Source organism: Neolamprologus brichardi, chromosome 7 (assembly GCF_056152115.1).
Source record: "Neolamprologus brichardi isolate AB-2024 chromosome 7, ASM5615211v1, whole genome shotgun sequence".
In the NCBI taxonomy this organism is placed as follows: domain Eukaryota; kingdom Metazoa; phylum Chordata; class Actinopteri; order Cichliformes; family Cichlidae; genus Neolamprologus; species Neolamprologus brichardi.
In genome coordinates this window covers 49,776,534-49,792,533 of record NC_142110.1, presented here as the reverse complement: position 1 = coordinate 49,792,533, position 16,000 = coordinate 49,776,534, and the positions used below count along the sequence as shown (strand labels likewise).

General features: G+C 38.6%; 1 protein-coding gene across 1 annotated transcript; it reads left to right on the top strand.

Moving 5' to 3' along the window:
* Nucleotides 1–2,706: 2,706 nt before the first annotated feature.
* On the top strand, nt 2,707–14,082 carry lman1 (lectin, mannose-binding, 1). Its single transcript, XM_006789066.3, has 13 exons — nt 2,707–2,965; nt 4,436–4,590; nt 6,881–6,988; nt 7,289–7,350; nt 7,657–7,756; nt 7,886–8,009; nt 9,176–9,234; nt 9,438–9,570; nt 9,826–10,013; nt 10,299–10,375; nt 13,103–13,265; nt 13,353–13,477; nt 13,568–14,082. The coding sequence occupies exons 1-13, from the start codon at nt 2,746–2,748 to the stop codon at nt 13,602–13,604; spliced, it is 1,551 nt and encodes a 516-aa protein (XP_006789129.2). The 5' UTR covers nt 2,707–2,745; the 3' UTR covers nt 13,605–14,082.
* Nucleotides 14,083–16,000: the final 1,918 nt, after the last annotated feature.

Below are 16,000 nucleotides of genomic sequence, written 5' to 3'. Positions count from 1 at the left end.
TGTGGCCTGTATGCACAGAGCCAAGCCTGCGAATAATACAGCGGCAGATCAAATCTATGCATTATTGGCTTAAATGATCATAAAACATTCAAAGCTGCTAGGCATGATAAGCGAAGCTTCTGTGTCTCTTGTGCATCGGGTCAGCATCAGGCTCACTGGATCGTAATTAAAATCATAAGAACAGTGAGTGCCCTGGTCCTCAAAGGAGAGAAGCGATTTGCATCATGGTGGTAAAAGTAAGAGCCTGGTGGGACGTTTCCTTAGCCTGCTGTCACCTCAGCAGATATTTAGTCTACGTGATAATGGATTGCTTTGTGCCTTTCCGGTATGAATAAACGCCATGAAGCAACAGGCTTCATTTAACTAAGCCATCGTTCACACCAGGCGTTGACAAGCCACTCTCCCTTTCCTCTTAATGCTTTAGATGCCCAGATCCCCCAAGAACAAATGGCCCCATGCACAACACAACAGGTATTTGTTTTGTCTGTTAAGGCCACTGGTTCCACAACACACAGAATGATAGGAGGACATCCAGCGGTCAAAACAAGGATAGAACATGCCCCTCAAAAAAGTGCCACCTCAAACCTCATGTGGCTCAACGGCAGAGGCTTGCTGTCATTTCCAGGATTATATTTAGTACAGTATTGTATAATTCGCTGGCCAAATATTTGTTCTGACTCATGCAATAGGCTATTCACAGTTTCACTGACCCATTAACAATCCACGGTTTCCCATTGTCCACTTCTAAATGGATCTATTAGCACTGCCTTTGTTATTCAAATCCTGCATTTCCCCACAAAGAGTGTGGTTTAACTCTCTAATGAGGACTTCCTCAGACAAAAGACAGATGTCTCTATTTTCTCTGCCCTTACAAATCCACTGGAAAGATGTGACGAGTGGTAAGCACCAGACATTTTCACAATTTCATATATTCTCCTTCTTGTGTGTTTTGTTTGGCAGAGCATTTTACAGATGCATTTTAATAGTATATTTAATAGTAGATAATAGATCAATCTAATAGAGTTTTCTTTCCACAGCCTCATGCCACATGACAGTTTTCTGCTATTTAAAGACATGCAAAACAGATCCGGTTTGACAACACTTGTGCATACCTGTCATATAATGGATTTTATTGTTGTGTTGACACAGAATTGAAAAACAATATTCACGTCTTTCACCTGCTCGAGGAGTTGATCTCCTTTAACCTTGTTTCCAAAAACATGATTAAAGCTTTAGCTCATCTGAATTATATTCATCTGCTTCACCAACTTTTCATGTGTTGCTTGCAAAGGTAGCCAAATAATTCAGTGGCTCACTCACAGGAAGAAAAAGGCTCCAAACGGGCCCTTGTAGTGTGGTGCAGCACCCATAGAGGCAACTGGGGGAAAGTGGGGAAAATTTTGAAGTAAATCAAGGCATTGGTATATGTTTTAATAGTTTATATCATGTTCATCCTCTTCATATAATCACCTGCAAGACCTAATGGAGTGACAACTGCACATGTTAAGGTCACATTGACCCAGTATGCTGCCCTGGGGTAAATATTTGCTATTATGACCCAAAGTCTCCCACATTTAGTGGGTTGTGTCAAGTTCCTAAGCATCGGTCAGACAGCGCAACATGATTTTATTATTTGCCCGCAATCAGCAGCAGTTACACACAGCAGGACTCTGCCTCTCTATGTGTGTACCTGTGTGTTTGTGAGTAGAGGTTTATTTAGTGAAATATCCAAACATGTAAGAAGAATAAAGTTTTCTAGTCTTAAAGTTAGTATTAATAATAAATAAGCTGATCCGATTTAGTTAACATTGTACTTTAGTAGTAATGTTATCAATTATATTGAAATGCCCCTCTTTTTTGACAAGAAAGGGGGAGTCTTGAGATTCGGAGAGTCTTCTGCAAGAGTGTCCTGGGCTGTCATTAGTAGAATGAATCTATAAAAAATAAATAAATAAATAAAAATGAAAAAATAAAAAGCCTGTGCATTCCCAAAGTGGCACCTGGGCAGTTTATAAGTATTGGTTTCTTCCATGCAAACTATTTGCATCAGATGCAACTGGTACTTGCTACCAGGTCTGACCACTCTCTAGACCTTCAGAATGAGATTGTAGCAATGAATTTCAAAGCAACTGCCAACAACAACTTACGAAACAGCCAGGGAATGCACATTTTTGTCTAACGGTTGCTGGCCGGTTTATAGGCCTCTGTGACTTGAATCAGTGATTTGTTTTTTTGTTTATTTATTTATTTATTTATTTATTACACCTATACTGCATGGTAAAATGTCAAAATATCTCACATGAAAAGGCATTCTAATCAAAAGCATGTTGGCGGATTGAATCCACCCTTGACATGTAAATGCTATTTCACCATTTTTGTCAAATTTAAATTGAATTTGCATTACAGCTCTTTTTTTTTTTTAAATGGGGGCAAAAATAGCTTTTAAAAAAGCATGCCAATTCCAGCAAGGATGTGGCCATTTGAATTTCTGCTGTGCTATACTATATATATATATATATATATATATATATATATATATATATATATATTCGCCGTTGATTATTCATGTTGTCGTTTACTTTTGTTGGTTGTGTTGGTGCAAATGTTATAGAGAGATAGCGGAGAGAGGAAGGGGCGGGACGAAATAGGACCCAAACATCGTCCAATGAGAAAACGCCCTGTTGGCCCAACAGGCATCCCGTCATGCTCGCGGACTCAGCGCTACGTCAGCAGTGATACAGAAACATGGCGGTGCCCATAACGGAGAGCCCGGCTGTCGGCGCTCGTTTGTTGATAACAACTTTTGTCACGACGCTAATATTTCACAGCAGTGTCGCCGACATCGCCGTGGGAGCTTCGACGACAGAGGAGACTCCACACCGCCGGTTTGAGTACAAATACAGCTTCAAAGGGCCGCACCTGTCTCAGAGTGACGGCGGTATCCCTTTCTGGATCCACACTGGAAGTAAGTTTGTGTCCAGCTGTCAGCATCACGGAACCGCTGCTCGTCAAACAGCCGTTTGTCCAGCTGGCACGAGCACGGCTGAGGACAGGTCCTGTTTGTGGTTTGTTTCGGCTCTGGGGTGTTCAGAGGCGACAGTGGCTTGTTTTATTCATTCACAAGTGTACTAGGAAATGCTTTGATTTTAGCACTCGACTCCCAGTCTCATTTTCATTCAAATCAGTGCAGAGCTGAATAAGTCAGAGTTAAGTTAGAAGTCCTGACTGGCGCTGGGGAGTGTGCAGACACAGGCCTCCTCATTGTTGAACTTTCCTCTTGCAAAAATAGGCCTTTGGAGTCTTGCATCACACTGTGAGTATCCCTGCTGATACAAGAAAGCTGCACCAGCTTACACTGCATTCTCTCTAAATAAGCACCGCTCAGCGCCTGTACATAGTGACCACCTTCATTAGCATTCTGCAGGTTATTTCCTCAGTGAACTGTTTATTTCCTAGAGCTAAAGGTGGCTTCATTATGTGTGAGTAGAGATTGACAGGAAGCAAAGAGAGAAAACAGAGCACCCAACATATTGTGATTAAACGTTTTTTCTGTTGTCCCCTAACAGCCGCAAAGATTACTGTCACATTTGAATGCATATTAAATATGACCTTTTACACATTCCCAGAGCACAAGCTGATGCTCTTCTTTGCTCATTTTGTCTTACAAGAGCTCCAAAGCCATACTTCCTGTGATATAAAACTGCTAAAAATATTTATTCATTCATTTATTGATTGATTGGTTGGTTGATTGATTGATTGATTGACCTGGTACAAAGTAAAGGCAGTGTAGCATTTGGAGAGGAAAAAAAACGTACAAACAAATCAGGTGCTGGGCAGTAAAGAGCTTATCAAGTAGGTACAACTTGATAATGCTGACGTGTAATAACAGTAAAGAACAGACTAAAGAACAGCTTCTTGCCGTGGGCTGTCAGAACTCTTAATGCAAACTAAGAGTGTGTAAAGACTTCCCCAACACATCCACCCTGACACTGCTGTTGATCATCTATGTGCAATATCTCAGTCTTTCCATGTTCTGTGCAATATTTTTGGCTCATGTGCAATTATTTTGGTCCCAGTCTGTTTCAATGTTTCCTACACATACACCATGTATATAGTTCAACTCACATATGTATACATATACAGTGTTTTTTATTTTATTCTATTTATTTAATTATTTATTTATTTTCCGCCTTCGTTGTGTATTGGTTTCCCTTCTTCTTACTTTAGCACCTTTGTGGTTCAGCTACCCAATTTCGCTGTGCAAGAAACTGCAAAATGACAATAAAAGTAATACACCTAAGTAATACACCTCTGCAGCAGTAGTGGGGGAAAAAACAACAACATTTATTGTGTCACTGAGTTCTTTTCCACAGATTCCTCAAAGTTTGTGATAAATTAGTAAGTAAACTCACTTTGCGTCCTCTCTCTGTTCTAGATGCCATTCCTAGCGCAGACCAGGTGCGCATTACGCCATCCCTCAGGAGTCAGAGGGGTTCTGTTTGGACGAAAAACAAAGTCAACTTTGAGCACTGGGAGGCCGAGGTGACATTCAGGGTATCTGGAAGAGGAAGAATGGGAGCCGACGGTTTGGTAAGAAGGGGAAAAACCTCCATGTGGGCTGATTGTGCAGCTGCGAGGGTCTAGCTTCATTTTCCACCGTCTACTCCAGCATACTCCAAGCTAGCCTATGCCAGTCTCTTCCTCTTTCTCATGATGAGCATAAACATAAAGAGCAATCTTTCTAAAGCCAATAGGAAACTATTTTTTTCAAAGATGATAAGAAAATGTGTGTTTGTTAGCTGACCTTAACCAGTCACATGAATGGCAGAGGAAAAACACTCTCAGTGATCCCACACTTGATTATCACTGCTTCTGGCTCAGCTCAGCTTAAACCCCCTCCTCTATATTGGACATTTAACAACCACGTACGGTGGTAACTCCTTCAGGTGGATGGCTGTTGCTCGGGAAACTGGTTGCAGATCTTCTGCACCAAAATAGTAGTTTTTCACGTTTGTCTGCAGCTACTTGCTAACTTCTAGCTGAGTGATAGTAAAATGTTAAAAGGTCCAATGCAAATTAGAAATGAAAAAGGTTCACCTTCAAAATAAAAGTTTTGGCTCAGTGCTGCAGCCAGCATTTTTCAAAAGGCACATCTTTTACTTTGAAGGCGAACCTCCTCCATTTCCACTTTTCACAGTTTCATTACTACTCAGAGAGCAGCTGGGCAGTGTTTGTAGACAAGACCGCAACTTCCATTGAAACAAAGACTGTAGCAATATGGTAGCAACCAAAGCAGTCACAACGAGGGTTTATCTTACTGCTTGTGCAATACACATTTTCACTTAGCAATAAGGGTTGCCAGGGGGTCACTGACCAGTCCATAGGGCTGTGTGACTGGGACTTAAGCAATCATTTTCCCCGTAACTACCATCAACATCCAATAACTAGTTGAGGAATAATAATTTTTCCCTCATAGCCAGTATTGACCGTGCTGATGGGAGAAATCTCCCCGTTGCTGTCCAAACAGACCAATATTTCCTTTGTGGATAATCTTATAGTAGATATTAAGAAACTTGCTTCTAAAACCTGTTTCACCTACACGCCCTGTTTCAGGTGTGTCATACCCATAGGGTTGTATGACAAACATTGCCTAACAAGTGTAATGTGAAGCATAAAGATATTGAGTTTACTTGTAAAGTAAAATAAAAGTAAAATTTTATTTGTATAGCACCTTTCAAGACAAAAATCACAAAGTGCTTCACAGAAAAACTAAAACATAAAAACAAGTTTAACTTCTCTGGGGAGCCTAAATGAAGCACTTCACCCAAATACACAATTGCATGCTACAAATATGTAAAATTGCAGATTTTTATATTGTCAATGATGTAGCAGAATTTCATGCAGTTCAGTTAGGTGCTGTTTCATGTATATAGCACCAAATCACAAATAATCTCAAGATGTTTTATATTGAAAGATTGAAAGAAAACCCCAACAATCAGAGATTAATAGTGACTAATGATTAAATACAGAGTTGTGTATAAACACGTCAAGAGTGAAAAGAGGTGACTAAAGAAGAAACACACAATGCATCACAACAGACCCAGTAACCTTGGCCTGTTACACCATATTGTCATCTGACACTAACTTTAAGCTTTATCAGAGAGGAAGGTTTTAAGGCTAATCTTAAATAAGTACGCTTCCTTCTATTTTTAAATACTCTAGGAACCGCAAGTAAACCAGCACTCCGAGAACAAAGTGTTCTGTTGGGGTGATATGGTGCTATGAGGTCTTTATGAGGCTGATTATTAAACAGTTTGTATGTGAGGCGAAGGATTTTAAATTAAGATAAATATGCATTCGTATCATGTATGCTCTGAGGCTGCAGTGATAATTGACAAGGACACTATATCTTATGAAATGAACGTACACTGTATCCGTTTAGGTCAGTTGTTAACAAGAAATTGGAGTAGAGAAACGGTGCACTGTGTAGTCAGTAAGTGGGATTTTAATCTTTATTTGATAGTGACAGTGTAGAGATAGAAAAAGGAGAGAGGAAACCAAAAAGAGAACAGATAAATGTATGACACTCAACTCAGCTGGGCACGCAGAAAAGGCTCTGATCTGATCACACTGTCTTACAATAATATTGCCAAACCATCAAAATAAAAATCGTGTTAAAATAAAAGCTTTCCAATAGAAAACAAATATATGTGTATGTTTGTATATATGTAAACACCCATATATCAAATTTCCTTTCAATATTAAATCAGATATTCTTTATTCCGCTCTAATCCCATGGATTCCAAACAAGTTCTTTCACATAAATTAGCTATTTATTGTTTTTTATTTTTATTTACTGACTTATTTTTATGGCTGACAGGCCGTGTGGTTCACCAGCACACAAGGCCTCGAGGGTCCAGTGTACGGAGCTGCTGATCAGTGGAACGGAATTGGAGTCTTCTTTGATTCTTTTGACAATGACGGAAAGGTTGGTGTCAGCTATAGTTTTTAATAATGGTAAAACCTTAATGAGTAATAAGCGTAAAGTGTAAAGCACTATAGCTTTATTCACGTTTGTTTCTGTTATTGTGTGGTGGGAGCAGTCCGTTTTGAGACTTTCTGCCTATATTATAACAAACAGCTTGATTTCTCAGTCAGGAATCATGTTAGCAATTAAGAACCCAGAGCTTTTTGTTTATGTGAAATTACCGAAACATCAAACCTATTTCTGTGCTTTAGACGACAAAAAGGATTAATCTGTTTCTTTGTTTTCTGTGAATCTTTCCAGAAAAATAACCCAGCTATTCTCGTCGTGGGAAACAATGGCAACCTTGTTTATGACCATCAAAAGTAAGTAAACATTTCTTGTGCTTTCCTCTGATGTCATCACCAACTCGAATTTTACCAACTTAAAGAAGATTAGGAAATATGATTATATTTGCTTGGAAAGTAAATAATCCTCTCTCCTTCCTAATCTCCCTCGGGCGAGTGAAAGCTTTAAATCATTTTTTTAAATCTTAAATTCTGTGCCTACTGTACCATAAAGTATATACGCAGGCATGAATGTTATTATCTAATAAACGTGAGTGTGTTTTCCTCAAAGTTTAACCGTAATTATGAGGTGCAAGTAATAGTTTTTTGTTTGTTTTCACGCAGCGATGGCTCCACGCAGGCCCTCGGTACATGTTTACGAGACTTCCGCAATAAACCCTACCCTGTCAGAGCCAAAATAACATACTACAAAAGGACACTGACGGTAGGAGAAAACACGAACCTTTTAGCATTAAGTGTGTGTTCACAATGTGAAGTAAGAGGAAAACAATGGCACTTTTGAGACAGTAAAAAATGTAGCTGTGTTTTTGTTTTTGCTGTTTTTCCTCTTCAGGTCTTGATCAACAACGGTTTCACTCCGGACAAAGAGGACTACGAGTTCTGCACAAAGGTGGACAACATGGTCATTCCATCTGACGGTTTCTTTGGCATTTCAGCTGCTACCGGTGGTTTAGCAGGTATTATTTTATTTGCTGTTAAAAGTCTTTACTGTCTACAAAATCAAAATTTCATAAGCAACGGATTTCTCTGTAATAATTCATATTCGACCCAGCAGTCGCTCTTAGCTCACTTTCAAAACTGAGCCACGCTCACAGACACTTTATTAGCCGCATATTTTTCCTCTTATTGACTCCTCCTTTTACCTTCAAAACCATCCATATGAGGTGATAGCTTCACACCACAGCTGCAGATTTGTTGGCTGCACAGAAATGGTTTGAATCTTTTGTTCCACCATTTCCCAAACAGTGACTGTGGAGGTCATTTGAGTACAGTCCTTTTCTTAGCAGTGTGGTCTTCTGCTGCTGTAGCCCATCAGCTTCAAGGTTTGATGTCTTGTGCATTCTGAGATGCTTGTCTGCATTTCTTGGTTGTAAAAAATGGTTAACTGTCAACTTCCTATTAACTTGAAGCAGTCTGGCTATTCACCTCAGACATTAGGCAGACATTAGGCAGACAAGGCATTTCACCAGTTTTTGGAACTGGAACTCACTAGATGTTCTCTCTTGTTCAGACCATTAAAACATAGAGATGTTTGTTTGGAAAATTCCAGCAGATCAGCAGATTCTGAAATACTCAGATTAGACTGCGTGGGACCGACAACCATGCCAAAAATCACATTTTTTCCTCATTCTGATGCTCTGTTTGAACTTAAACAGGCCCTCTTGACCATGTCTACACATCTAAATTCTTGCTGCGATTTAACTGGCTAATTAGATGTTTGTATTAATGAGCAGTGGCAGTAGTAGCACTAGAAATATTTCAGGTCTGCCTTCTATTAAAGACTTAATTTCATTTGTACTAATTTTCTGTAGTTAAAACATTATTGAAACATTACCTCAGTCTTATGATGACGTTACTAGTTTTGCTGGTCTGGTCTTGACTAGTTAAATTGTTTCCATCTTAACATTATTGCCTATTAGTGCTATCTTTAATCCTTGTTCCTAGTATCACTGTTTTGACTTACTGCTTATTGGTAATTGCTAATTACTAATATAGTATGATAGTATTACCTTATTGCAGTTGTTTCTGAGATATTATATTATAGTCTTAAAGTGTGGTAATTCAATAATTGTATTTCTGATGTTTGTGATTTTTCTCATTGAAATTTTCTTTTGTTCGTCAGATGACCACGATGTTTTATCCTTCTTGCTATTCAGACTAACAGAGCCTGGCCAGCAACCGGTAACTACATGTTTTTTTTTTTTGTCTAGAACTCCTAATACGTTTCCAATCCGTTGTGTGTCTTTTACTCATTTTGTAGTTGTGTGTGTGTGTGCGTGTCTGTCTGTGTGTGTGCACGTGCATGTGTGCGTGCATATGCACTATACACCCAAGCAGAGCCTCTATTGAGTTCACAGAGGGGTTTTTTGTCTTTCCCATTGAAGCCCCCAGTTGAATCTGAGATTCCTAAAGAAGAGAAGGACAAGTACCAGGAGGAATTTCAGAACTTCCAGCAAGAGCTCGATAAAAAGAAAGAGGAATTTCAGAAGGAGCACCCGGACGTCCAAGGAGAACCAAGTTAGTTTTCTGAAGCATGATGGGCCAAACAGTTGTGTAAAATTACACAATGAATGAAAAATACACATTTGTTTTTATTTATATTCTATATTAATCTGTTACGTGTTACCTAAAAAAAAGTTACATCATTTGAAAAATATGAATCAGAATACATTCAAGACAAATATGTTCAAATATTACTTTTGTAAATCTACATGAAAAGTTTACAAATTTATTTTCTATAATTGGGTTTTAATCTGCAGTCTCTTTTTTCAGTCGATGATATGTATGAGAGTGTGAATGACCGGGAGATTCGTCAGGTGTTTGAAGGCCAGAACCGGATCCATCTGGAAATCAAACAGCTCAACCGGCAGCTCGCTATGATCCTGGACGAACAGCGTCGATACGTCTCCGTCATCACGGATGAGGTCGCCAAAAAGGGTGCAAACACTGAGTCAGGACAGGTGGGCATGTCATCAAGAAGCAAACTTACTCAAGCTAAAGGTGTTCGCTGCAAAGCTACAAAATAGATTTTTATATTTTGTTACGAATGGAGAAGCATGTTTCTTTTTTTTTGTTTGTTTCTTTTTACATTTTAAAAATGTGTGTTGGGACTTTGGACTGTCTTTCTATGAACTCCTACCTTATTAAACTTTTCATCTGAGCGCTTATCAAAACATAGGAAACCCTTTATATGACAGCTGTATCAGTATGAACTTTGAGACCATTGTGCTTCATTTCTCTCTTAGCTGGATTCTGCTGGTCAGCAGCTGGGCTCCATCGTAGCCACGCAGCAGGAGGTTCTCAAAAGCCTGAACGAGTTGAAGTAAGTAACAACAGTGTTTGTTGTTGACAATCAGTTATTCTTAAAAAAAATAGCTGTTTTTTCAAAAAAACAACATAAAGACACATCCATGATACTCCAGAAAAACAAGGGAAATCCTGCCGCTTAAATCCATCACATCACATTTAATCTTAGAAGAGGCTGGCTGCGACATCACAGGTGTCTGCTGTCCTGATAATCCAGCGGCTGTAACGGCTTCCTCCACAGTTGGTAACGCTCGATTTCTAGGCCCAGATTTACTGATGCATTGCGCCAGTGTCCTGCATGAGCAGGATATTGTTGCAGTCGTTTGGACAGACTTTTTGACAGCTGATCAGGAAGCAGAGAAATCCAAAAGGTGGCTGATTAAGAATTCTGTCATACCACAATTACAGCTCAAAGTGCACACTGATATCCAGCTCTAATGTGCTTCTTTTAAAACCATAAAAATAGTCACCTGTGCTCAGATTTCATTTTTCGCAGGTATGGAATGAATAGAGAATGATTGATTCTGCTACTTAGAATAAGTGAGCCTGATTTTGTGTGCAGGTTCAATGTTATATTAGGTCAATAACATATCTTTGCTTATGTATTGTTTACCATAAGCTCTTTATGGACTATGTCATTGTGGGCATGCCTGCATTTTTAAATATGTCTGCTGCTTGATGAGTGAGTCATTATGACTGACTTATGAAACAGCTACGTAGTCTTACTCACTCTTTTGTCAGCCATTTAGCACAAATATTTATTTTCCTTTCAGGAAAACTTGATTGACAAGTTCGATTCATTCTGGGCGCTTTTAAAATTGAGCTGCACGAACAAAGAAACTGGATTTATTTATTTTTATTAGTGCATATATGTCTTGTGTTAATTTTAACACATCATCTGCATAAAGATTTAATCAGAATGACAAGATATTAAAGATTGTAGTTTATGTAACATTAATCTCTCATGTATCACAAAAAAGCAAGCTGTTTATATGCCCTAAATCCAACAGGACATTCATTCTCAGATGACTGCATACATGATTTTCTTTATCATATTGTTGACCCATAATTCCCGTGGCACTCGACTCTTGGTTACTCGTTTGCTAAATCTACCCAAGCACTTTCAGTTTTTGTTTTTTGCTTTTTTTTAAATCCTGTAGTGAGTGGGAAGATGTAATAATTGAATATTAAGGGTGCTACACAGGAGTAAGCTGATTGGCACAGTAAATAAGTTTGCTGGCAAAAGGCTTCAGCAGCTTCTGCTAATGTGCTAATGTGAGCAACTGATCTGTATTACTTTGTAGATTAAGTGCTCAGTTTATCCTGACCCGTCTTAAACACAGAGTTTATGATAGGACTTAGTCTCGCTCTAAACCTACATAGAGGGCTCTTTGCTCATAAATGGGTCACTTGGAGTAGACGAAGATTAGACGTAGGGTTTAATAAATGCTCACTTACTTCCTCAAGGGAGATTCCCCCCCCCCCATGTCCGTGAAACAAATTAGATTTTGTTTGTATGTCGTCCTTGTTTCAGACCTCGACCATGTGGCCGAGCAAGAAAAGGCCCCTTCTTAGCACCGTTCTGCCCTTATCAGCTTAGTAGTCTTTAAATACATCTGTCATATACAAGCAAAATACACAGTGTCCCATCCTTTTGATTTCTTATCACAATCTCCCTCAGGGCTGTCTTGCTTACACTATTGGAATTCTGCTCATTTGTCTTTTTTCCCCTTCATAATCGCCTTAGACGTGTTTAAGATGATAGAGGGGAAACTAGTTGCTTCCTCCCTGTAAGTAATCAACTTTAAGAAATTACATTTTGTTGAGAAATGTGATCCTGGCTTAAAGTCTTTCTTCTCTTTTGGGAATGCTTTGCATTCAATGTAGTCTTCCTTTAGTGATTAATCTGAAAGTGAAGATGCAGATTTACAGATTTCACATTCAGTCCTTGGTGGGCCTCAGCACTAGCACCTCAGAGTGGTTTATTCTGCTATCTGACGGGGTGAATGTGAGAAATGATTTGTACTAATTTCCATTGATAAGTCAAGGGTGAATGGCAGCTTGACACAAATCTTCCAGACAGATGATGAAGTGACCAGGATAAACCAGTCTGAACTGGTCAGCATATGTTCTTTTGACCCTGACTGTTCAGTTAGTGGTGCACAGGAGTTATAGAAGAGTATTTCTACCAGATATAAATGAGCAATTTAAAGATTGAGAAGGTAAAATGCTTCCACGGGTGATCAATTACAGTTAGAAAGGCTCTCAAATTCACACACATCCACATTAATGGGGACCAGCTATCAGATGCTTTGTTAAATTTTTCAGACAATTTTTTAATTTTGTCTTCAGCATGTTAGCCATCCCTCTCATAGACACATAGATGCATAATCCACGTGGTGTCCCCCTGTTTCTGAGCCATTTCTTATCCCTCTGTACTTGTAATCTGTTGTAAGAACATGTTTTTATAAGGGATTAATTTAGCAATCATGACCTCTTTTATCAGATGGCAATTTTCTGTTTTTTCAAAGTTTGAGAATATGTAGCCTCCAGTGAATAGGGATTAAAAGATTAATTTTTAGACAATTTATATGACTTTAAATAAGCAGCACCTCACAGCATGTTTACTGTTCAGCATGTTTCCCCACATGAATTCAATCAGCAGTGATTTATTTCAGTCCTTTTGAGGCTTCTTTAATGTTAATGTCCAGTCAGTAAGCATGATGTCTCTGTCCCTCTGCAGAAGCTCCTTTCACGAGTCGCTGAGACAGATTGGCTCTGTCCAGAATCAGGGTAATCAAGCTGCTATGGGGACATACGAGACCATGCAACATTTCAGCGACATCAAGGAACATCTGCACACCGTCAAAAGGGACGTGGAGCACCTGGTTCAGCGTAATGCTCAGGTATGGATCGGAGTCTGAACTCTTCTGATCTGTTTTAGAACAAAAAAAGTGTTGACTGAACTCGCTGATCTGCATTGTGTTGTTTAGAATCCGGCTGACAAGGTCCTGAAGTGTCCCGAGTTGCCTCCCATGCCTTCCTGCTTATCCACTGTTCATTTTGCAATCTTTGTCGTGGTCCAGTCAGTCCTATTCTTCTGCTACGTCATGTACAAGTAAGATATCAGGTTGTAATTTGGGTTGCATCTGCCTGGAAATCTAACCACTCTAATTTTTTTGCCTCCTTTTCTTCTTTTCTTTCGCAGAAGTCAACAAGAAGCAGCAGCTAAGAAGTTCTTTTGATGACCTACTTTCATAAAGCCAAAGTGTATACATGAGGGAATGTCCATTTTCATCATTTTTCTTTTTTTTTGATGGGGCTTGATTATTTTCAGTGTAAGTTATTTTACTTGAAAAATTGGTTTTGCTGTAGATGTTTTTTTAATTCATTGCAGATTTGTAATTTGATCAGTGTAACACTTCTGGATTTCCAACATGTTGTAACATGTTACTTACAGTATTCCTGGTTGGTCAGATCCTTAGATTCTTTTTTAAAAAAGAGAGAAATCTGCCACAGTCTCATTCCCTGAAACAGAACCTGTGTTTTGAAATGTGCAATTTTGTATAAAATACAGCAGAACTATTGATAATGTAAACCCAGACATTGGATTTCTGGGACTGTTTATCTGTTTCAGTTGAGTCAAACATGTCAGAATCTGACATATCCTCTACCTGAACAATTTGCATAAATGACTGTAAACAAATAACTGCACCTTGCCTGGTTATTGTTCCACACTTCATACATGATGCATCTATGCTCAATAATTAGTTTTCTGTTAATTTGTCATTATCAAAATTTTCCCACCTATTGCAAAAGACTTTCTGGATGCTTTATTAGGTTAACCATGCTAATACTGGGTTGAATCCTCATTTGCCTTCAGAACTTCCGAAATTCTAAATGTCAGATTTAACAAGATGCTTAAAACATTCAACAGACATCTGCACATCCACGACTGGACTCCATTGGACTGTGATCAGGTGACTAGAGGCCATTTTAGTAGAGTGAACTCACATTCATGTTTAATAAACTAATGTAAAACGATCTGTAATTTGTGACATGGCATCATGTGCTCGTGGAAGTATTCATCAGGGGATAGGTACACTGTGGTCATAAAAGGATGGACATGGTCTGCAACAATACAATACTCAGATTATGGTGTTTAAATGACATTGACTAAGGGGCCTAAAGTGTGCGAAGAAAACATCTCAAATCAAATCACTTTTATTGTCACGTCACATGTGCAGGTACACTGGTACAGTACATGTGAGTGAAATTCTTGTGTGCGAGCTTCACAAGCAACAGAGGTGTGCAAAAATACAATAACGTAAAACAAGCAAAATATAAGAATGGCTAAATCTGAGACTAATAAATATATGTACAATATATAATAGTATATGCATTACTGGATGTGTATACTAAATATGTTTTTCTACGTGTGTGTGTGTGTGTATACATATTTTACAAATTAAATAGAGCAAATAATAAAATAAAATATATAAAATCTTTGACACCAGCAGCTGGAACCCTTCATAGGTATGCAGAAGAGCATCTCTTAATGCACAACACGTTAAAGCAGATCCGCTATAGCAGCAGAAGACCACATCAGGTGCAACCCAAGAAAATGAAACAGGTGTGATAAATCCATGCTTTTGTTGTTCACACCAAATTCTGACCCTACCATCCAAATGTTGCAGCACAACTTGAGACTCATCAGATGTTCTCCTTTCCAGACCATTCTTTGTAAACTCTAGATATATTTGTTTAAAATGTATTGACGCAAAATGTAGTTGTTGTGGGCCTTGGATCAATTTCATGGCCATCCATAAATTGGTTATTTATTTGACTAGTCTCAATACAGAGACTAGAATGGCAGCTGACCAGATGACTTTGTTAACTAGAACAAAACTGGAAAACAAGCAAAACATTGTGTAAAAACAAACCAAAACAAATTGTATTAATTTTTATATTTTGGTATAAAAAGGGAAAGATTCAATTCTTTCAGAGGCAAAAAAGAGCAGATTTACCTCTCTGGGTTTTTAAAAAATGTAAAAACTGAGAAGAAAAAAAACTCATATTTGCCATCAACTTCTGAAAACAACTGTGAATAGTTACAGAAAGCCCACCATCTCTGGGCTATAGGTCATGCAGGATGAAATAAAGGTGAAGAAGGAAACTGTTCTCTTGTCCAACAAATTAAAAGCACTTTCAGAAATGATGGACACCATGAGGGGGAACATCCAGCTCATTACCAGCGCACTCTTCATAAACATGGGATGGTGGTGGCTTCCTGAGCAGGTAAAGTGATTACAAGTGGGGTAATTATGACCCCATTATTTTTTAAATAGCAATAATTTCTCTTTATTTGTTTATCATACTGTTTCTTTCCTTTATGGTGTTCAATATATTTTGAAAAAATATATCAGCAGGATTGTACACCCTGTCACCGGTACTGGTACTTATAAAGCACTTCTCTGCTGTAACTGAGTAGAAAAGCATTACATTCAAAGAACAAGTCTCATTCACCCAATCATACACGCATTCACACAAGTGGTTTTATTTTCCATATTCAGACTCTGATGAATGCAGGTTCATCTCCAGGTGCAGCATCTTGTCCGAGGATAACTCAAGGCTCAAAACT